This window comes from Nannobrachium achirus (genome assembly GCF_963921795.1).
Source record: "Nannobrachium achirus genome assembly, chromosome: 19".
NCBI classification, from domain to species: domain Eukaryota; kingdom Metazoa; phylum Chordata; class Actinopteri; order Myctophiformes; family Myctophidae; genus Nannobrachium; species Nannobrachium achirus.
This window is the reverse complement of record NC_137826.1, coordinates 32,314,575-32,336,948: the sequence shown is the minus strand read 5'-3', so window position 1 is coordinate 32,336,948 and position 22,374 is coordinate 32,314,575. Positions and strand designations below refer to the sequence as shown.

Genomic DNA, 22,374 nt, shown 5'->3' with positions numbered 1-22,374 from the left:
CGATTTTTTGGGGGGCCTTGAGGCCTTTTTGAGACTTTCAGTTATATTATACTGTAGCAACTTCACACCAGAAATGTACCGGTAGTTAGCCTACATGGCTTATGCTAATGGGAGCTAGATGTTCCACAGTAACTTATTGAAGTGACTGTCTAGAATTCTCAATACTCTGTTCAGATTGTTGCCTGTTGTTGCGACCGTAGGTCGCACTTACTATCAAAACCTGCACAAACTGTGAGTGAGTCCGTCAGTCAGTCTGTCCGTCTGTCTGTCACACCTCACACGTCACACTATTGCCCTGCTCATATCTCCGCAACCGTTGCCCCGATCCATGCCAAATTTTGCACACACACTCCTTGCCTGCCAAACTACAACCTCCAAGGACCCCCGGAGCTCCAGGGACCCCCAGGTCCCTGGGGGACCCCCAGATGTAAAAAATTACCAAATGTGCAAAAATGACCAAATGACCACCCCAACGGGGCTGCTCACGGGGAATTCCCGGAGACCACCGACTCCTGGTGCTCCAGAACGGATGCCAAAGTGGTGGCGCCCCCAGTGGAGGACCCCCTCCACTGCAGCTCACATAAAATGCCGTAACTCGGGCTAGGAGCGTCCGGGAGAGCCGGGGCCGGTACCTATTCGTCCGCCAAGGCAACGCGGAGACCCCACCCCTCATTTCTCACATGGCCCTCTTCTAGCGCCACCATGAGGCCGATTCTTGCAAAACACATTTTTGGACACTGCTCCTACAGATTTTGCCCTAAAATCACGCACATCGGTACACAGTATGTCTACACATTGCCCACACAACTAGGAACCAATGGCAGTTACAGCCCTCTTTGTGTATACATGTGACCTACGGTCGCTTATCTCCCGATTAGGGAGTCTTACTGGTCAATATTATGTGCAATTGGTATTCCCCTGATTTTCTCTGTTGTCTTCATTGTGAATGTACATGTCAGTCCATGCTTCATTTTGTATACAGGACATTGAAAGAACACGGATAGAATTAACACCCTTCGTTTGGCTTAGTTTTATTGCGACCGTAGGGAGCTACTTACTGTAGAAACCTCCACGGGCTGTCTGTGAGTGAGTGAGTCCGTCACACGTCACACGTCACACTTTTGCCCTGCTCATATCTCCACAACCGTTGCCCCGATCCATGCCACATTTTGCACACACACTCCTTACCTGCCAAACTACAACCTCCAAGGACCCCCGGAGCTTCAGGGACCCCCAGGTCCCTGGGGGACCCCCAGATGTAAAAAATGACCAAATGTGCTCACACGTCACACGTCACACTTTTTCCCTGCTTATATCTCCGCACCCGTTGACCCGATCCATGCCAGATTTTACACACACACACACACACTCCTTGCCTGCCAAACTACAACCTCCAAGGACCCAATGCGCAAAAATGACCAAATGACCACCCCAACGGGGCTGCTCACGGGGAATTCCCGGGGACAACCGACTCCTGGTGCTCCAGAACGGATGCAAAAGTGGTGGCACCCCCAGTGGAGGACCCCCTGCCACTGCAGGGCACATAAAATGCCGTAACTCGGGCTAGGAGCGTCCGGGAGAGCTGGGGCCGGTACCTATTCGTCCGCCAAGGCAACGCGGAGACCCCACCCCTCATTTCTCACATGGCCCTATTCTAGCGCCACCTTCAGGCCGATTTTTAAAACACATTTTTGGACACTGCTCCTACAGTTTTTGGCCTAAAATCACAACTATCACTACACAGCATGTCTACACTCATGTCATCAACATGGATCAGGAAGATTTTGGAAAAACAAATTTTTGCCCTATTTGTGGAGATAAGCCACCTACGGTCGCTTATCTCCCGATTAGGGAGTCTTACTGGTTATGTTTATTACAGTATGCTTCACTTTCACAATTTTTGTATGTTTTCTCTATCCTCTTTCTTTCTTTCTTTTCTCACACCCATAAGGATACTTTTGCTGCTATGTACTGTAAATGTCATGTCTTGGATGTGCGTTGTCTTCATTGGTTCGTTACAGGCATGGAAAATTGTCCGATGGCCATGGATTCTCGCCCTATAGATATGGATAATATGGCCCAGATAATAATTCTTTCAGTCTCGGAAATGTCATCTACATCGCTGTCGTGTTGAAATTGCATGGATTTTGACTGCAATCAGTCTGCACGCCAGACCACGTACCTCATTTTAAGATCATGGTCGCTAGATGGTTCCAAAATCATTACGTATCTAAACAGCGCGGGCATAGAAGTGACAACTGCGTTGTTTGGAAAATAGTAATGATGATGATGTGCGCCCCTTAGCACCACCTTGCGTCAGGTAGAAGATAGGGCCCTGAATTGAATGTGTGAGTGCACTGTACACTATCAGGGTTACAATATCAGGGTTATATCCACACTGTGTTGCTTGGATTTCTATCCTACTTTCCACTGTCTCCAGGTGCGTGAAAAAGAACAAACTCTTCCTGAATATGCAAGTCAACGGGAACGGGTGTGAGGACTCGCCGTCCCGCTACCCTGTCCTGTCAGCTCGTACTCCAGTAGCCACCCCAGCCTCCACCACAACATCATACACCCTCCCCGGTACCCCAACCCTGATGGAGGAGCATCAGAGCAGCATCAAGAGTGAGTTACGCATGCACACGTCCAGGGGCGTCACAAGGGGGGGAATAGTGGGACTGAGTTACTAGGGCCCAAGGTGGAGGAGGGGTCTTCATTATTTAGCTATTGAAAAATAGCAGGTATACAAGCTCTCAGCGGGGCACCGAGTGCCGCGCTGCGAGCTTGTAGATCTGCTATTTTTGAAAAGTCATGAAAATGTGTGAAAATCTTTTCAATATATGGATTTTTCAAGCGAACATTTGTAACATATACATATCATTTTGGGGGTCCTTGACATGAAAGAATTTGAGCACGCTGACATAGGTTTTGACATTATTTGCCAAAACCTTAGAAGGAAAGACTTTTCACCATTTTTCAAAAATAGCAGATCTACAAGTTCGCAGCGCGGCACCGTGTGAGCTTGTATATCTGCTATTTATCAATAGTTAAAGCACAAAATAATGCATAATAATGCGTTCCCATGTAGTCTAATTGGGTTAAACCCCCTCCCCCTATGAAGAACATTCATGGGGGTCCACAGTGAATCCTTGTACCCAGGGCCCAGAATTTGGTGCGACACCCCTGCTCTTCATATGACCATTCTGCATAATTGCTGCTTGGAAAGTGAATTAGGAACGTGTTGGATCAGATTGCAGGGATTTATGGGCTTTTCTTTGTTAGTTAGTGTGATTATGTTGGTTGTTGGACGGCTTAAAAGGAAATCTTAATAAAGTGATCACACTAGCGCTAGTGTCACATCATGTACAGTATCTCATACTAAAACTTCTGTAAATAAGCTTCTTGTAATCTGTCCATCCCTCATTTCATTTCTCCGTCTGTAGATAACCTGGGTGTTCACCGCAGCTCTCCACAAGCAGTGAGAAGAGACATTGGCCTAGCAGTCACACACAGGTTTTTTAGTTTTTTACATGATAACTTTACCCTGGATTATATTATGATGATGAAGCTTTTATTATTGAAACTATCAAATGAACTTACATTTTCAATCCCAATGTTTCAGCTCAGATCGCTATTTACGTTAAAGGCTCTAACAGTTTTTTTGTTGTTTTTTGTTGTGTCTAGGTTTTCCACCAAGTCCTGGTTGTCCCAGACATGCCAGGTGTGCCAGAAGAACATGATGTTTGGGGTCAAGTGTAAACACTGTCGGTCAGTAAAACAAGTGGAGAACCATCTGACGCACTGATGTACGCAAAGTCTCTGTATACACTTTCACCTTCTTCAATTTATGTCCGCAGGTTAAAGTGCCATAACAAGTGTACGAAGGAAGCACCTTCCTGCAGAATATCCTTTCTGCCAAGTAAGTGTCCTCTACCACAGTGGTTCTCAACCTTTTCAGACCACGTCATTTTAAAGGTATTAAAAAGTCCTTAAATTGTCACTTTAGAAATGTGCATATACCCTCTATACACTTAAACTTTGTTGTTGTTTTTTTTACTGTTGAGTGAGAAAAATCAAGTTAATCATCTGGGGACCCCCCAAAATAATTTGGGGACCCCCCTGGGGGTCACGACCCACGGGTTGAGAACCACTGCTCTACCACTAGAATAACCCTCCCCATGGATGCACATAGTCATCTTAACAGACACAGTAACCAATAACCATAACCATTTCTGCCCTAGTTGCCAAAATACGAAGGACTGAGTCTGTCCCGTCTGATATCAACAACCCTGTGGACCGCCTGTCAGACGCCCCGCAGTTTGGCACTCTGCCAAAGGCCCTCACTAAAAAGGTACAAAAGAGTTATAGCGCGTAGATGACATATCATTGCAAGAATCACCCACTTATTACTTGAAATCAAACTTTTCAGGCCTCTTTCAAGATATTCTAGTGTAATTAGTGAAAAAAGACAAAATAATCTTAACGGCAGTTAAATTATCTGCCAATGCAGTAAGATAAATTTGACTAGAATCTTTTGAAAGAAGCCCGGAAATTGTGGCCCTCAGTTTCCGCTGTCTACACTGTCAGAGGGCTACAGTAAATAAAGCAAAATCTGACAAATCTGGGTAGAAAATGATGGATGTCATCAGACAACTAAGATCAAAAGTGTGTGTGTGTGTGTGTGTGTGTGTGTGTGTGTGTGTGTGTGTGTGTGTGTGTGTGTGCGCGTGCGTGCGTGCGTGCGTGCGTGTGCACGCTCGCGTGTGCACGCTCGCGTGTGCACGCTCGCGTGTGCGTGTGCGTGTGTGTTTGTGTGTGTGTGTGTGTGTGTGTGTGTGTGTGTGTGTCCGTCCAGGACCATCCTCCAGTGCTGAACCAGCTGGACTCTAGTAGCAACCCCTCTTCCACCACCTCCTCCACACCCTCCTCACCCGCCCCCTTCCAGCAGAGCAACCCCCCCAGTGCCACCCCACCGCCCAACCCCTCGCCCAAAGGCCACAGAGACAGTCGCTTTCACTTCCCAGGTAAGACTGCCAGGTCGTCCATTGACAGAAACACTGCACAGAGACATAAAGATATATCGTCGTTGTCGGGTGGAAACCTTGTATGTCCAAAATGTTCGTTTTGTATTTATCATTTTAAATACTATTTAAACTAGTGAAAACAGCTGTTGTATTTATCATTTTAAATACTATTTAAACTAGTGAAAACAGCTGATCTACAAGCACAATGCCTCGCGGTGCGAGGCGTTGTGTGCTTGTAGATCTGCTGTTTTCACTAGTTTTTTGCGATGGCCTTGTATGATGAAGCAGGGCTTTACTAAAACATTTACAAATTTGAAACTTGGAGATACAAGGTTTCTTCCCGACAGTGACGATATGTAACTGTAGTCTGAAGGACGCATGTGTAGCAGAGTGGCCCTGCCTGGGGAACCAGAAGGTCTTACATTTGGCCTGTTCCGAAGTGGGCACATGTTTAGCGAGTGGATATGCGTTCCAAACAGCTACTCCCCACTTAGGGTACAATCCACGTACACCAAAGGTGCGTGCATGCATTGTACTCTTAGTAATCCTATTTACTCAGAACTAACGCAGTGCCCATTCGGGGTGTGGCCATTCGGAGTGCGTACCCATTCGAAACAGGTCGACTGTTAGTCGCCCATTCTGAGTGCATGGCTGTTTGGAACACATTTCCCGTTTGGAGTAGGCTGATTACTTGGCCATCTGAAGTGCTGCTTGCATTGTTGTCGAGAAGCACTTGCCGTGTTCTCAAGAACCACTTCTTATGATCGACTTCACACTCGACCCAGTAGTCCCTTTGGTCCTCAGCAATACACCCACAAAGTGTGAAGTCGGTCGGATGAACGGTTCACAAGATTTGCAACAGACAGATTTGAAAGATTGGGACAGACAGACATACATATTTATATAAAGAGATTCCTTGAAATTATAGACAGGCGAGCAGCCTTTCAGTACACATGCCTGTTTGGAGTAGGCTGATTGCTTGGTCCCTGGAAGTGCCCCCCTTGCAGTGTTCACAAGAACTGTGGTATTTCTGCTTGCAGCGCGCTCGAGAACAGCTCATCCAATCGACTTCACACTCGACACTGCACTCTTTTGGCTCCTCAGCAGTACACCCTCCAACTGTGAAGTCAATTGGATGAACAGACATAGAGAGATTCCTGGAATTTATAGATGGTTGTTGTTGCCTTGAGTCGCTTCTTGTGGTTTTAACAGATTGTGAGTGGATGGAGCTACATGCACCCTTCTCTCCCCTTCTCACTGCATACAAATCCACTAACACTGAAGTACAGCCCAGGGATGGCTATAAAACAATAGGGCTCGTTTGAGTCAAAGCTTCTCTAACCCAGACTCTCTCTCTCCTCCTTCCATGCTCGTCGTTCTTTCCCTCTCTTTTTGCCTTAAGCTGCCTGCTACTTTCAGCATAGACAGCAGTTTATCTTCCCTGGTGAGTTTATGGTTCCCAAAACGTTCATGATGCATTGTTTACCCCTTGCATTCACACTCCAACCTCTGCGTTCCTAGCTGCTCTCTCCATTTCCTGCTTGTGCTTGCCTGTCCTTGAAGGGTTAAAATTGTGTGGGGGGAAATTAACGCTATAGCCACCGGCAAGTTGGTTTACACTAGCAGACATTTTGAAGGGTCTTGTTTTACTATAAAAAGTCAATTTGGTTGTAACATTATGCATATGCACATATGTGGCTGGTGACATGGGTGACATTCTTTAACCTATGAGCCATTGTGGCTGGTGGATAAAGAGTATCTGCCTGGGTTAGGTGGGGGGTATTGCTAGGGGGTTTGTCAATTTTCTTCGCTGCTTCTCATTTTCTCCATCTGCTGGGTTATTTGTGAACTGCATCATATTTCAGCTCATTGAAGTTGGTTTTGGTTGACAACCTGAAGGAAGATTTTATAAAATTTTTGTTCATGAAGGAAAATACCTACAGCACATTTGCATCTTTCGTAATTCTTGGTGATACTTCTCATATAATATTTTTCATGTTCTTTTCTCTCAGATGTCTCCAGTCCTGTCAGTTTGCACGCCGACATCCTCCCGGATACTGTGTAAGACCGCTTGTCCATTTCACTGTTTTAAATAGCCATTACATGAAGTTAAATACAGTTAAATAAACACTGTGCAGGTGTCGTATGTTACTGTGACTAATGCACAGTTCCTTACGTTTTACCTCTTGATTTATGCTACTGTATCTCTTATCACAGCAGTGAGATCGAGCAGTCAGTTGATGATATAAACACAGACCTCGTTGAAGATGAAGATGAAGAGGTATTGATGTACACCTTTTTGATGTGTATCTAATTAATGTTTACAGCAGGTTATTTTGGTTAACCCTTATCTTTTCACAAATTAAATAACACAACCATCAATGTGCGGTTTATTAAAACAGTGGTTCTCAACCTGTGGGTCGGGATCCCCAGGGGGGCAAATTAAACATTGACCAAATTGTCAAATATTACAGGCAGAAATTGTGAAAATAGCCGATCTACATGCTCACAACGCCTCGCAACGCGTTATACAAAATGTAATGCATCAGGGTGGGGGGGGGGGGGGGGGGGGGGGCGCCAGTTAAAACATGATTATTTTGGGGGTCGCTGAAAGGGACCTGAAAAGGTTGAGGACCACTGTATAAAAAAAAAAATCCCTGTTTATTTTAAGGAGGAAGTGGAGGATGAAATTGTGGTCGAAGATGAAGAAGACCCAGGAGTAGAAGAGGAGGAAGAGGGACACGAGGAAGAAGAGGAAGAAGAGGAAGAGGAGGAAGAAGCTGTGGAGGAGGAAGAGGAGGAGGAGGAGGAAGAAGAAGAGGAGGAGGAGGAAGAGAGCGAGGTGAACGGGGGTTCGGAGGGAGAGTGTGACGGCGACGAGCTGGACGACCTGCCCAGCTCCAGGGGCGGCCAGTGGAAGGGCCCTATCGCCCGTAAGGCCAGCCAGACCAGCGTCTACCTGCAGGAGTGGGACATTCCCTTTGAGCAGCTGGACCTGGGGGAACTCATAGGAAAGGTGAGGAGGGGAATGTTCGTTGAATGCTCAAAATAGGCACAACACTGCCCGAGAACAAGCGACACAGCAACACAACACACACACACACACACACACACACACACACACACACACACACACACAAGCAGAGGCTGACACACAAACTGATTTAGCTAAGCTGTTCCTTAACGCAGGGGTCTTCAACAGGGGGGGTCTAGGGGATACTGCACGGGGTCCCCTTTATATATATATACTGTATATATATATAAATATATATATATATATTTTTTTTTAAATAAATAAATAAAATTAATTTGTCTTTAAATATAAAAAAAACATGATTCTGTCTCTTTTGAATAGCTTACATGATTATCGTCCAATTGACAGATTGTTAGTGATAGATTGATTCTATTGACAATGGTTCTCAGTTAATAAGGTATGTTTATAAATTGCAGTGGTATGGCCACTTGTACATGCATGTTTAAAATAAAACATTAATCTATTATTTTAATAGCATAGTATTGAATGCACAATAACATGGTATGTTTATACACATTGAAACTATACATAAATATACAATATAAGTTGTAGCCCCACCCCCACCCTACGAGGTAGGGGGACCCTGCTCCATCTCCCCATCAGTTTGGGTGTCCCTGGCCTGAAAACGTTGCCTTAACGATTTACTTAGGAGTTATGTTCAATAAGTTTTTTGTTACTCTGGGAGCAAAAAACTGTACCTTAGGCAATTTTGGGTCTGGCCACTTTGGCCGACAGGTTTATATTTTACCTGCCAAAGAATACGTTTATCGGCCATAATATTATAATTAAAATGCGTGTTTGCAGATACTGTATGTGCAATTCTTTGTGCATGTGCACCCAAATGATAATTACACCTTGTTACGTTAGCGCTGGGCTTCTTTACACTTTATCACAGATGCAATCTGTTCTTACTTTTATAGTTAACTTAATATCTAGTCTTGCAGAGGTCTCGCTTGCCAAAAAATAACTGAATAGGCTAAAAGTGGGCAGTGGGCACGAGTGAACTGTTCGCATGACGCTGTCGCACAGTAGCCTAGACAAATTCATATACAGTAGGCTATGTTTTAGATTTTACAAATCATTCAACCTTAGTATGCAAACCTAACCTACAACCTTTGTTTTTATAATGTTTTGTCATGATGGCGCAAGGATGGTTGACTTTCCTGCAATCAACATACCACCAACTTTTACCACGTCCATTGCTGTGACAGACAGCCACTGTATAATCCTTGTATAATATCCACACGACCCATGTGTTCGGATCCCTGTTTTATTATCGTCAACTGGACCAGTCCCAGTCCAGCTTGGTTGGGCCACGTGAGACACCGCAGAGCGAGTCGCAGTGTTGAGCGTTGCGATGGTTGCATGAGCCGATTCAGCGCCGTTACCGAATTATCTGCCGTTTTGGACAGAATAGCACCTCTGCGCGGTCCAAGTGAACACAGCGAAGCGCTCCCTACCTCCTTGCCCACCACTGGCCCCCACCGTTGTGCTTTGGTTCATAGCCAGGTCGCAGCGCTGATATTTCAACGCGCTACACCACCGTGCGACGAAATGGCTGACGCAGCAAGCAGCAGCAGTGGGGAGACGGACTTCAGTGCAGTCCCCCAGCAGCAAGCCAGTGACATTAAAAGTCAAATCAATAAACTTGAACCTATCATGATAAAAACTTTAAATGGTAGGTTATAATGGATGTTTATGCAAGCTTAATTGATGAAATAGCCTAACAGCATTTTCCCAACCAGCCACGGTGGCCGGCTGTCTTTATATTTAACGGCCAATTAAACATTTTAACGGAAACTCGGACCCTCGCAGAATTAAATTTAGATTGCGATGTAACATTACCAAGGCGGGAGATCATTCTCACAGAAAGACAGACAGATTAGTTACCAAAAGCTGCCACGATGGAGAAAAACGTAATGGTCAGATCAAGAAATTTGGTGGTCTAGCAACATATTTTGGCTAAATGCTTCAGTTTACAAATGTCGAAATGTGTACACAGAACCACCTCCATAACATTGAAATTATTAATATTGTAGCGTTTTAGTGCCTGTTGGGGGGCTGGGGTCACCACAGATTTTCCATCATAATATGGGAACACCTGAGTCAGTATAGCATCGGTGCTACAGTATAACGCCATAGTCACGTGACGTCAAAGTAATTTGTCTAGGTATGTCTGTACATCGGTAGCACGGACCCCCGCCACTGCAGCCCGCTAAAAAGGCCGTAACTCGGCCCCCGAGCGACCGGGAGAGATGGGGCCGGCACCCAGGGGGCCCCCGTCGGGAGAAAAAATATGGGAAAATAGGTAAAAGTAGCCGATCATACATGTTTGACCTGGCGGTCGCTTATCTCCCGATTAGGGAGTCTTACTGGTAGTGTGCTGCTTTGAGGCCAGTCTCTGATGTCTCTATCTATGGGCATGTCATGTCTGTGAAGTAATCCAAGATAACTTTTTTTTTTGAGCGGTGCTAGACACTCCAATATGTGACTTTGCTTTGTGTGTATGTCCATGTGTGGGAAAATACTCCCCTATCTGTATGTACAGTGGGGAAAATAAGTATATGTACAACATCCCTGTCCATATGTACAGTGGGGAAATAAGTATATGTGTCCCTTTTCTGATTGGACAATATGTCCCCTGTGGCATCATGTGGGTCTATACATCATCATCATACTGTACTTAGCGTGCTACTCGAACCCACACTGTTTCTCCAGGAACAGTATTGTCTAGTCTGAAGTGTGAAGATAGCACCACTCACATCACACTGGTGTGATTTTTAGTTTTTTAGTAAAGTACAAATATCTCAATATCTCCACGTAGCGTGCTGGCACTCGCTTCCTTTTGAAGATGGACTTACGGTCGTTTCTTTTGTTGTCCAGGGTCGCTGGGGTAAAGTGCATAAGGGCCGCTGGCATGGGGAGGTGGCCATTCGACTTCTGGAAATTGACGGAAACAACCAAGACCATCTAAAGCTGTTCAAGAAGGAGGTGATGAACTACAGACAGACGAGACATGAGAATGTGGTCCTCTTCATGGGGGCCTGCATGGCTCCGCCCCATTTAGCCATTATCACCAGGTAAGGGCAAAACTTGCCTAACTGAGCATTTATTTCATTGGAGGATCTTGGTTAAAGGACAACTTTGTTTTTTTACAACAAGGGTTCATATTTTAGATAGTCATTAGAGAAAAGAAAATTTGAGTGTTAATTACTTCTTTCTATCGTTTTAGTGATTTTAACTATTTTGATTTGCATGCATGCCCCCATGCACCCACTGAAATCAAAATACTAATACTAGTAACCATTCATCTTTTCTTTTTTCTAATTTCAATCTAAAATATGAACCCTTGTTGTAAAAAAAACAAAGTTGTCCTTTAATTTAAAATAATATATTTTCCTGTTCCCAGTTTTTGCAAAGGCAGGACGCTGTACTCGGTTGTTAGAGACACAAAAAACACCCTTGATATCAATAAGACGAGACAAATCGCTCAAGAGATTGTAAAGGTAATCATTTAATCAATACGCCTGTTCAATGTTTTTTCATGTTTAATACTGTATATATACTGTACATGCCTCATGTATCACTGTTTGTCCTCCACTGCTCATAGGGAATGGGCTATCTTCACGCAAAAGGAATTGTTCACAAAGACTTGAAGTCAAAGAATGTCTTTCATGATACCAATAAGGTAGTGATCACAGACTTTGGCCTTTTTGGGATCTCTGGAGTAGTCCAGGAGGGGAGGTATGTAAGAAGAAATTCGAAACTTTTAAAATTTCCTAGGTTCCTAAGTCTTACGTTGAACATTTTCTCCAATCTAAAAATGTTTTGATTGTCTTGTTTAAATACACACACATGCAATATGACTTACCTAAAATACAGATGTTTACTCAATAGGGTCCCCACGTAACGCTAGCTCTGTTTGGATAGTATTGAATTATGTACTTGTGGATGTTAGTGGTTAATGTTTGTCTTTGTGTGAATTCTTGCAGGCGCGAGAACAAGTTAAAACTTCCACATGGTTGGATTTGTTACCTCGCGCCAGAGATTGTGCGCCGATTGAGTCCTGGTAATAATGAAGACCGGCTCCCTTTCTCCAATGCTGCGGATGTCTATGCCTTTGGGTAAGCACTATAGATGTTCCCTCTATTTTAACAGTTATCAGGTCTACATTGCTTTCTCTTATTGCTTAGTTGTCTACCACTTAACAGGTCTATATGAATGATCATTATTGACCCCCTTTTAGCACCATTTGGTATGAGCTCCAAGCAAGGGACTGGCCAATCACCAATCAGCCAGTGGAAGCTATTATTTGGCAGGTGGGGAGTGGAGAAGGTATAAAGAAGGTCTTGGCGGAGATCAGCCTCGGCAAAGAGGTCACGGTGAGCAAAAAATAAATAAACACATGACAGTCAGCTTTATAACACAAATAAACATATGGCTTGATTGTGTGCCGCGAAAACTGTGGGAGTTCCCAATAAAGTCAATGGGAAATTTTAATTCACTAATAAATTCATATAAATTAAACTATTCAAGATATCTCTTAGTGAAATGGAAGCATAACATTCCCGATGAAGCCGGTCGATTTGATGTATGGCTTGTGTCACGAAGACTGTGGGAGGAGTAGTGTGTCAAACTTTAGGTCATCTTTTTCACATCTTTCCATTAATGTGAAGATGCGAAAAAGACGACCCAAAGATTGGCACACAATTCACCAATACATTAATATAAATTAAACTACTCAAGATCTCTTAGCAAAATGGAAGCACACCAGTCCCAAATCACTTGATTTGACGAACGCTCGCTGTGGCAGACTGGACAGCGTGTCATAGGCAGTAAAAGAGTTAATAAGTTCATTGTTTCTAAGTTTACAGTGAATGTATGAGCGTTTTTGCAAATCAAATGTTCTGGCTTCTTTAGGAAATCCTCTCTGCGTGCTGGGCGTATGACCTGAGAGAGAGGCCCACCTTCACCCAGCTGGCGGACATGTTGGAGAAGCTGCCTAAACTCAACCGCAGGCTGTCCCACCCCGGACACTTCTGGAAGTCCGCAGAGTACGTATCTGAGAGACAAAGCAGGGTGCGAGGGCTGTGGTGGTGGTGTGTGTGTGTAGTGGAAGATGGAGGTGGGGTCAGCAATTAGACTATAGCGATTAGCTTAGCAACCCGTCACTAACCTCCATAGACTAGGACATACCATATTTGTCAATATAATCATCTCACTAATCACCAACATACAAATCTGTATAGAGGGTTGGAGCTCAAAACTACATTGAGAAAAGTTGCCTTACTCACACACACACACACACACACACACACACACACACACACACACACACACACACACACACACACACACACACACACACACACACACACACACAGGCTAAAATTACACAGCTCACCCGCCCTGGTGATAACAGTAATACTATTGATCATAATGACATGAACTACAACACACACAATATATCTGACCTAGTTCTTTACAGATAAGATGCAAATCCCCATACGCATTCTTTATTAACAAAATGTATTTACCTTTTTACTTTTGCATCTGCCTTTACATGGTTTTCTGCCCATTTGCACTTTCTGTCCTCTTTACCTTTCATCTCGGGCACAGAGATCGGTGAACAAATGCGATTGGCCGGAGTGATACTCCGGGCTGTATCCCCGCCCTTCTGAACCATGAACTGCTAGCGCTCGATCAGGGTGGTGAGCTAGTGAGGCACTTAAAAATTGATCCTCAGTTGGCAAATGAGAACTTAAGTTCAGTCAAGTTAAGTTCATGAAATCATGAAGTGTGCAGTGCCATTATAACTGAGCTTAGGGGGCATATCAGTCAACTACTACAAAGTGGACCTACAAGTGCAGAAATGGATGTGAAAATAATTAATATAATAAATACAAAATACTTCACTTTGATGATTGTGCAAACATCTATCTATAGGGATGCCCACCAAGACAATTAGTTGGTTAATTGGTCGGTTTGGTCAATCAAGACTTTGTCAAGTAACCAATTTAATTTGATTTTTAAATTGTGTTATTTTATTGTTTGTTGTGTTATGGTTAATTCGTTGTTTCCTGAAAAATGATAAACACACAAAGAGATCCTTCTACATGATCACATATAGAAAATTCAAATTTTACTGTTTCATCAACAACAAATCAAATGAATTAGACATCAGATGGTTTGGCTTTTAGTCGACTAAGAATGTATTTAGTACAGTGCAGCATTAATCCCATGTTGACGGTTTCTACACACAGTACTGTAATTTACTTCTTTTCAAACCTTTCTTCGTGTGAGCTGACCTTTCCTTTCACTAACCGTCTAATGTCTGTTTTCCTTTTGTTCTCTCTCTCTTTCCTTTCTCTCTTTATCTAATCTAGGTTGTAGCAGCAACATAAGCAATGCAAAACAAAGCCTGGGTCTGCCTTGCATGCTCCTGAAAATCCTTAACTCTTAGAGGGATTGATCAAAGCGTTGCCTCTGCCTGAAATAGACACTTCTTCCACTAATCTGCAGTCTGTTCTTCCATGTCTAACAGTGCATCTTCTCGTATGGAAGAGAGGCTGGGTGGGGGGTGAGGAGGGAACACTCCGTTGATCCCCTCTCTCTCCCCCCTCTACCCTTTGCTCTCCTTCACACTTTGTCTAAGATCGACTTGCCTTTACTTTTGGTTTTCGTTGTGTTATCCTTCTGGACTCTTGAGACTTGTGAATAACTGGCTTTTGGTGTCTGCTGAGACTGACTGGTATGCTGTGGTCTCTGCCTGCTGATGGCTGCCCTGTCCTTGGCCTGAAACCCCCGCCATCGTCACCTTTCTGTGCTGCTGTGATGTGGTTATTCCTGCTGGGGCCTCTGACCACATGGCGCGCGCACACGCACACACACGCACACACACACACACGCACACACACACACACACATAACGTCGTTGTCGGGTGGAAACCTTGTATGTCCAAAACTGTTTGTTTTGTATTTGTCATTTTAAAAATGATTTAAACTAGTGAAAACAGCCGATTTACAAGCACACAACGCCTCGCACCACGAGGCGTTGTGTGCTTGTAGATCAGCCGTTTTCACTACTTTTGTGCGACGGCCTTGTATGATGAAGCAGGGCTTTGCTTCGCTAAAAGATGAGACAAATTAAAAACTTGGAGATACAAGGTTTCTGCCCGACAGTGACGATAATCTATGCTGGATATAAGATGGACCCCAGTTCAAAATAGACACACCGGTGCATTGGTTTTCTCTCACATCTTCCCTTTGTCTTGACACGTTTCGACAGGCCGCTAGATTGATGTTCCTCCAGCTGCCTTCTGACTCCTCCCCATCACTTCTCTTATGGTTGTATGATGGCATGCGCTGAGACAGTCACCTCGCTGCCCATGTCTGCCTGGACACAATATGCACTTTGTCTACAGGAGAGAGAAAAAAAAGTACAATAGCAAATTGTCACTTTTTGGGTTAACTTGTTTTCGGTTTGATAATCATGTTTTATGGTGTTTTTGTTTGTTTTAATTATTGAGGACTGAATTCAGGAGTGTTTCTGGGGTTTGGACTGCTTGACATGTTGACGTGTATCTTGTCTTGTTTGAGTAGAATCACAGTAAAATCACACATGATTGGGATTGGATACATTTGGAAGAATCAGGATGAATATTATAGCATTCCATTTGACTCTTGGTCTTGGCACAATGTTTGCTTCTTTCACAATCCAATGGGAATTAAATAAGTTTGGTTATTTATGATTGAAGACTTATTAATAATGGTAGTAGCGGTATCCATCCATTTACGTGTCAAGTGCACCTTATAGTAAAACTAATTCTTCAGAAAGATCCTCCTCTCAAGAAGTTGAATGATTTCATTATCTGCGCAAAAGGACTGGCGCAAAAGTGTATCTTCCCAAAACATTACCTCTTGTGCGTGCTTGTGTGTATACTTGTTTGTGATTGCTGGCTTCAGTTAGTGTGCTTGTATTTATGTGTTTGTGTGTGCGTGCATGTGCGCGCGCGAGTGAGTGTACTGTGTTGAACTAATGTGGGGTTGATTTTGTGAAACATTGCTGTAAATGTTGTGTTGCAAATATAATGGTATGTAGTGTAAATACATTATTTAATGTACAGCCAAACTTCTTTCATATTTGTACAAACATTTTATATGTATTATACATCATGACATTTTTGAATAGGTACTGCTATCCCTATTACAGATGTGTATATATAATATATATACAGTATATATATATTTATATTTTTTTCATGTACAAAATCCTGTATAAAGACTGCACATTTTTTTAAATGGGCCAATACATGTTTTTTATGTTATGTAAAAATCCATATTTTTGTATTGCATGTGAGTACCATTCTGTACACGCAGTTTATGTTTTCATCCATGAAAGAAAATAAAAAGAAGCTTGTCATGTTATGTTGGTGTAGCATTTGTCATGTTATGATTTAGAGTTGACATTGAATGTGGAGATTTATAAAGAACATGACCATGAGGGATCAGATTCAGGTTGGCTTCTTCCATTGATCATGTTGCTTTATTGTGAATAAACGTTGAGTCCTCTCTTGTACTGTATTAGACAAATGACAGATTATGTTGGCTAGATTCAGAAAACTATGGACTCTACAAAGTAATTCTGAATTAATTCTCATTTGTATTGCACTCTACCATTCCCCCATATACATTGACTGAGTATAAATATCTACATGCATAAGCATACTGGTATATAGAAATAGTTTACGCTGCATATTCCCCTTGTAGTGAATGGAAAGATGCTGAGGCAAATGAGATGAGCAGTATTACCTGGAACAGCATGCATTGGGTAAGTAGTTGAAGTGTTGAACTTTAAATGCATTTGTAAATCAATGAAAGACTACATTTAGAAAACAATTACATTTTATATTTTAAGTGTGTATCATCCATGGTGAGCATCAATATATAGCCTAGGTATTTGACTCAATACTGCCCTTTACTGGCGAGTAACAAAACGGTGTTCTAGGTTGCTAGGTATTATTCCCACTTGGTGATTTATTTCCCAGGTTAAGCCTAACCCTGTTTGTTATTTAGAACCAAAACATAGCGTATCAGTTCTGTTTCAGAACCGTGAAGGAAGGAAATGAGCTTGTATTCATGTCTTTCCACCTTTGTGCAGAGGCACCGGTGTGTCTATTTTGTTCAGAAAGCCCCTGGAATAATCATAAGAATCACTGACGACGTTATATCTGAAGTGTGGCTTTGGCTGTTTACTGTACGAAAGCTGAATTGACTTGTGCATACTGATGTCTGTCCCACAGAGAAGAAAGGGGCTTGTTTCCTGGGGGTGTACTGACTGTACTCTGACCAAAAGCTATTGGACTCCAGCTGGTACTAGATCACATGTTCACCATCTGAAGAGGCTTGTTGCACTGAACAGTTAGTCACAATATGCTTGCTTTCTCTCTCTCTCTCTCTCTCTCTCTCTCTCTCTCTCTCTCTCTCTTCAAACACCTGCATGGCAAAGGACATCAAAGGAGACGGTAATGTTTATTCGTGTAAATACAACAAAAGAGTTACTTCAATTAATATGTCTTGTTGCCAAAAGGTGCACTCAAACAGCAGGCTGTTAGTGTTATGGGTAACCAGCTCGCCTCAAAACACGCTTGCCCCTCAACCTAGCCCCTCGGGGTTGGCACCGTTTTACTGAGGTTAAGGTTAGGAATAAGGTTATGTTTAATCGTTTAGGCATGGTTTACAGAGGTTATGTTTAGGAACACCAGGCAGAGACCGTTCTACCGTTCCGCCGGATAGACGCCCAAGGCCATCTAAAAGCAGTGGTTCTCAACCTTTGGGTGGGGACCCCAGTGGGGTCCCCAAATTATTTTGGGGTGTCCCTATTATGATTAACTTAATGTGCAACGAACATTGTTTTCTCACTCAACAGTAAACAAACCAAGTGTATAGAGGGCATATGCACATTTCTAAAGTGACAATTTAAGAACGTTCATCTAAAGTGACAAATTGTCAAATATTAGAGGCTGAAATTGTGAAAATAGCTGATCTACATGCTCACAACGCCTCGCAACGCAAGGCGTTGTGAGCATGTAGATCTGCTATTTTCACAATAGAACCGTGTTATGTCAAATGTAATGCCTCAACTCTTAGTGCTCGTCATGGTGGTGGGGTCCCCAGTTAAAATATGATTATTTTGGGGGTCACAGACTGAAACGGTTGAGAACCATTATACTGGCTGTTTGTTAATACCATGTCATAAAGATTACACATTTTATACAGTTACATTTACAATATTTGAAGTCTAGAAATACTAGCGATAATAAATCGTCTTTTCTTTAGTTATATTATATTTTAAAATCTGGGAACAGTGGGCAACACAGTAAAATCCTCAGTGTTCATTTATCCATTTGTAACTTAGGGAGTGTGCCAATGGTAAGGGGTCCATTTGTACACTCAAGGTTAAATAGACACTGTGAGGCTATTACTGCAGAGAGAGAGAACGAGAGAGAGAGAGAGAGAGAGAGAGAGAGCACTGCCACAACTGTGTCAGCAATCAGTTCAGCTTTAATGGATCCTGAGTCTCCAGTGGCATCATGGGAAATGAGGCAGTAATGCCTCAGGTACTTAAACCCAAAGAACGAAGGGGTGAGAACACACACACACACACGGACGCACACGCACGCACACACACACACACACACACACACACACACACACACACACACACACATACGGACGCACACGCACACACACACACACACACACACACACACACACACACACACACACACACACACACACACGCACGCACACTTTCACATGCACCATTATGTTACTAACCTAGAATAGGATTGTCATGAGAAACAAAAATGACTTCCTGGGTCATTTCTTTTTTTAGACACTTTTGTCACTTCCTGTGTAGGTTATCTTTTGAGTCAGAGCAGAGAGCAGAACAGAGAGAGAGAGAGAGACTTTTATCCCAAATTACTAAGGCGAAGAACATGGGGCATGAAATGAACAATACTCTATTTATGTGGATGTTAACTGGCATTGGTGCGTGATGCTTTGACAAAGATTTTCCCATTTAAAATATTCCGTATTTACACAACCACATCCAAATTTCCCCTTCAAATAGTAAAGGATGGTAGTTCTTCATCTGTAACCACTGAAGGCTCCTTACGGGTGACCTGACATTGTTGCTCCTTCCTGTCTGTAGTCATTGAGCCCACACACATTCTGTTCTGCCCTTGGATTAATGACTGCTCACTCACTCTCACTTCTACTCATGGACTACTGGGGATGTACACAAATTATCAGAGGGGTGTGCTCAGGCTAACTGCTGTTAATGCTTCAGTCTGTAGTATATTGCTCTCTTCATTCACTGTAGATTACATATTTACATATTGATCCATATTAATCTGTACATATATTCTGCTATACTACTACCAGTAAGACACCCTAAGGGCGTGAAGCGACCTCGACCTTGTGCCCATGGGCTCTTTGGCATGTATACCCTTCTACTGAGCTAGTCGAATCATCACTGTGATGAACAGAACAGGTCAGCTATATCCATATATGGAGTCTGTGAGGTCAGATGTAGAGGTATTGACCAGCTCTGTTTATGGAGATCTAGGTGATGATCCAATCATCTCCATGTATGGATATCCAGGGTTTGATGAGGTCAGTGTCGTGATCTTCATATATTGAGATCCAGGTGATGATAGTCAGCAGTCTTGATTTGCAAATTAATTCTGTCTTGGCTGCCACCTGATACACGTGTTATCATATGTATTGCCAAACATGGGCTTAATATTGATTACATCAGCAGGCATTGACACTAAGGCTTGCCCGCCTGCCCCCGGCAGGTAAATAAAACTTTGGGGCAGGTGAAGTTTGTTTTCAGGTTGCCCGACCGGGCAAGTGCTCATTTGAGAGGAGACGCAACCGTCTATAAACACAATACGAGATATCTGTCTAAACACCTGAACGTGGCCAGAGCGCTGTCTTCTGGTCTGTGGAATGTAAAATAAGAGCACTGTTTACCTATAATGTGCTGTTTTTACTGTTGCTACATTTAAAAATATAAAATAAAGTGTGAAACCATAGACATATTGGTCCCACCCTTTTTTACATTACACTAATAAGACAAAATAAGACATAATAAAGCCATAATTAAGAAATAATGTGTTGGTAATTAGAACTTATAATGTTTTATTAGACAAGAACAAAGACAGAATAAGACAGAATAAAGCCACAATAAGGATGATGTTTTATTACCCCTTGAATGAAACGTAACATATCAGGGTCCCAACAAACTCTAATAAGTCCTATAAGACCAATCAGGGTCCTAACAAAGTCTACTTATTTAACATTAGGCTTCATTAGAAAATAATGTGCTCTAATTACAAACAAATTAGCACTCATTATCACAGAATTGTACTGTAAAAACTAATCAACGACAAGGTAATTAGAACTTATCATTTTTATTAGACAGAAACAAAGACAGAATAAAGCAATAATAAGGATGGTGTTATTAACCCTTGAATGAAACGTAACAAATCAGGGTCATAACAAACTCTTCTTATTTAACATTAGGCTTCATTACAAAATAATGTGCTCTAATTACAATCAAATTAGCACTCATTATCACAGAATTGTACTGTAAAAAATAATCAACGACAAGGTAATTAGAATTTATTAGACAGAAACAAGACAGAATAAGGATGATGTTATTACCACTCAAATGAAACGTAATAAATCAAGGTCCTAACAAACTCTTCTTATTTAACATTAGGCTTCATTACAAAATAATGTGCTCTAATTACAAACAAATTAGCACTCATTATCACAGAATTGTACTGTAAAAACTAATCAACAACAAGGTAATTAGAATTTATTAGACAGAAACAAGACAGAATAAGACAGAATAAGGATGATGTTATTATATGAACAATGGCCGAACTCTCCACCAGGGGGAGCTCCTGAGCACATTTTTTCCCTGCCTGCTGCAGAAGAAGAGAGGAGGAAGCCAGCAGCAGAGCAGATAGCTCCATATGTTTTTCTAAGAGAGTGTTTTGACACATGTTCCAAAGCTTTAAAAGCTGATTCTGAGGCAACTAAATGTGATTAACCTTACAGACATCGAGTAAATGATTTTCTATGTTACTGTATGCTGCCAGATGACCTGAGAGTACCGTTTCCTTTTCTTTTGATGAAGAATCTCTGGTGAGTCTTTCTTAAAGGAGTGGCGACACCGGCCGAAAATTAACATTATGATACAGTAGGTCACGTGGTGTTTCTTCAAACAGTCTGAAAAGGAGGCGGGGCCGTATCAGTTAGTAGTGAATGTATACTTCGTCCGTCGTGCGGTGCCGCGCAATGTATACTTCGTCCGTTGTGCGGTGCCGCGCACAACCTTGTTGTTAGCGTGTAGCGTGGCTAGCGCTGCACCGCACGGCTATTTGCGAGAGCTATTGTGTGTGTACACACACACACACACACACACACACGCGTGAAAGCACACACACACACAGGCTACACACACACAGAGTGTATGAGCCGCGGACCTCCTCTGCGGAGGAGGAGGAGGAGGAGGAGATCGCTGGTCCCTCGTTCTACGGTTGCTCCGGTGTCCCGGGTGCTCCAGTCAGGTTAGGGCAAGAGACAGCAGGGTATGGCCGACAAAACCGTCGCATAGACGGGGAGAAGCGTGTTGACCCTCATACACCTTTTTTGACACCTTTTTTGAAGAAGACATGTACTTTTTTATCGGTCTAACCATTGATTTTATAGCGAATGCTATATCATTTTTACCCCTAGAACTGATAGTTTTAAAGTTGGTTTAGAAAGTCGGAAAGACACCTCGGACACCTCGAATGGCTTCTATCTCATGAATGCCTGAACGGATTTCCATTCGGATTTTTTTGTTTGAAAGCTGTGAGCAATGTGGACACACGTGGTGCATTATCTAGGCATGGGTGTGCATGATCCGTGCACTATGAATTACATGGAAGTCTATGGAGACTGGAGGCATGGTAGAGTACGAAGGTATTGTTAAATGGCGGGGAATGTGTTAACAAGGGTGCTAAGCTAACTGTTAGTATGCAGCTTCATGCTAACAGTTAGCTTAGCACCCTTGTTAAGAAAGGCACACAAAAGACAATTACACTCACCAGAGATTCTTCATCAAAAGAAAAGGAAACGGTACTCTCAGGCCATCTGGCAGCATACAGTAACATAGAAAATCATTTACTCAATGTCTGTAAGGTTAATCACATTTAGTTGCCTCAGAATCAGCTTTTAAAGCTTTGGAACATG

At 42.8% G+C, this 22,374-nt stretch overlaps 1 protein-coding gene across 3 annotated transcripts in view; it reads left to right on the top strand.

Moving 5' to 3' along the window:
- ksr1a (kinase suppressor of ras 1a) overlaps window positions 1–16,485 on the top strand; it is a 59,520-nt gene extending 43,035 nt beyond the window's left edge. For 2 of the 3 annotated variants that reach the window (XM_080748998.1, XM_080749000.1), the window contains exons 5-20: window positions 2,441–2,625; window positions 3,444–3,513; window positions 3,685–3,768; window positions 3,858–3,919; window positions 4,242–4,351; window positions 4,856–5,024; window positions 7,037–7,085; window positions 7,242–7,305; window positions 7,696–8,040; window positions 10,942–11,138; window positions 11,468–11,564; window positions 11,669–11,802; window positions 12,051–12,182; window positions 12,305–12,440; window positions 12,979–13,112; window positions 15,347–16,485. In XM_080748998.1, coding sequence (XP_080605124.1) covers window positions 2,441–2,625; window positions 3,444–3,513; window positions 3,685–3,768; window positions 3,858–3,919; window positions 4,242–4,351; window positions 4,856–5,024; window positions 7,037–7,085; window positions 7,242–7,305; window positions 7,696–8,040; window positions 10,942–11,138; window positions 11,468–11,564; window positions 11,669–11,802; window positions 12,051–12,182; window positions 12,305–12,440; window positions 12,979–13,112; window positions 15,347–15,359 — 1,981 coding nt within the window. In that variant the 3' untranslated portion in view covers window positions 15,360–16,485. Of the gene's footprint in view, window positions 1–2,440; window positions 2,626–3,443; window positions 3,514–3,684; window positions 3,769–3,857; window positions 3,920–4,241; window positions 4,352–4,855; window positions 5,025–7,036; window positions 7,086–7,241; window positions 7,306–7,695; window positions 8,041–10,941; window positions 11,139–11,467; window positions 11,565–11,668; window positions 11,803–12,050; window positions 12,183–12,304; window positions 12,441–12,978; window positions 13,113–14,444; window positions 15,013–15,346 lie in introns of those variants that run through there. The other variant, XM_080748999.1, reaches the window with a different exon arrangement.
- Window positions 16,486–22,374: the final 5,889 nt, after the last annotated feature.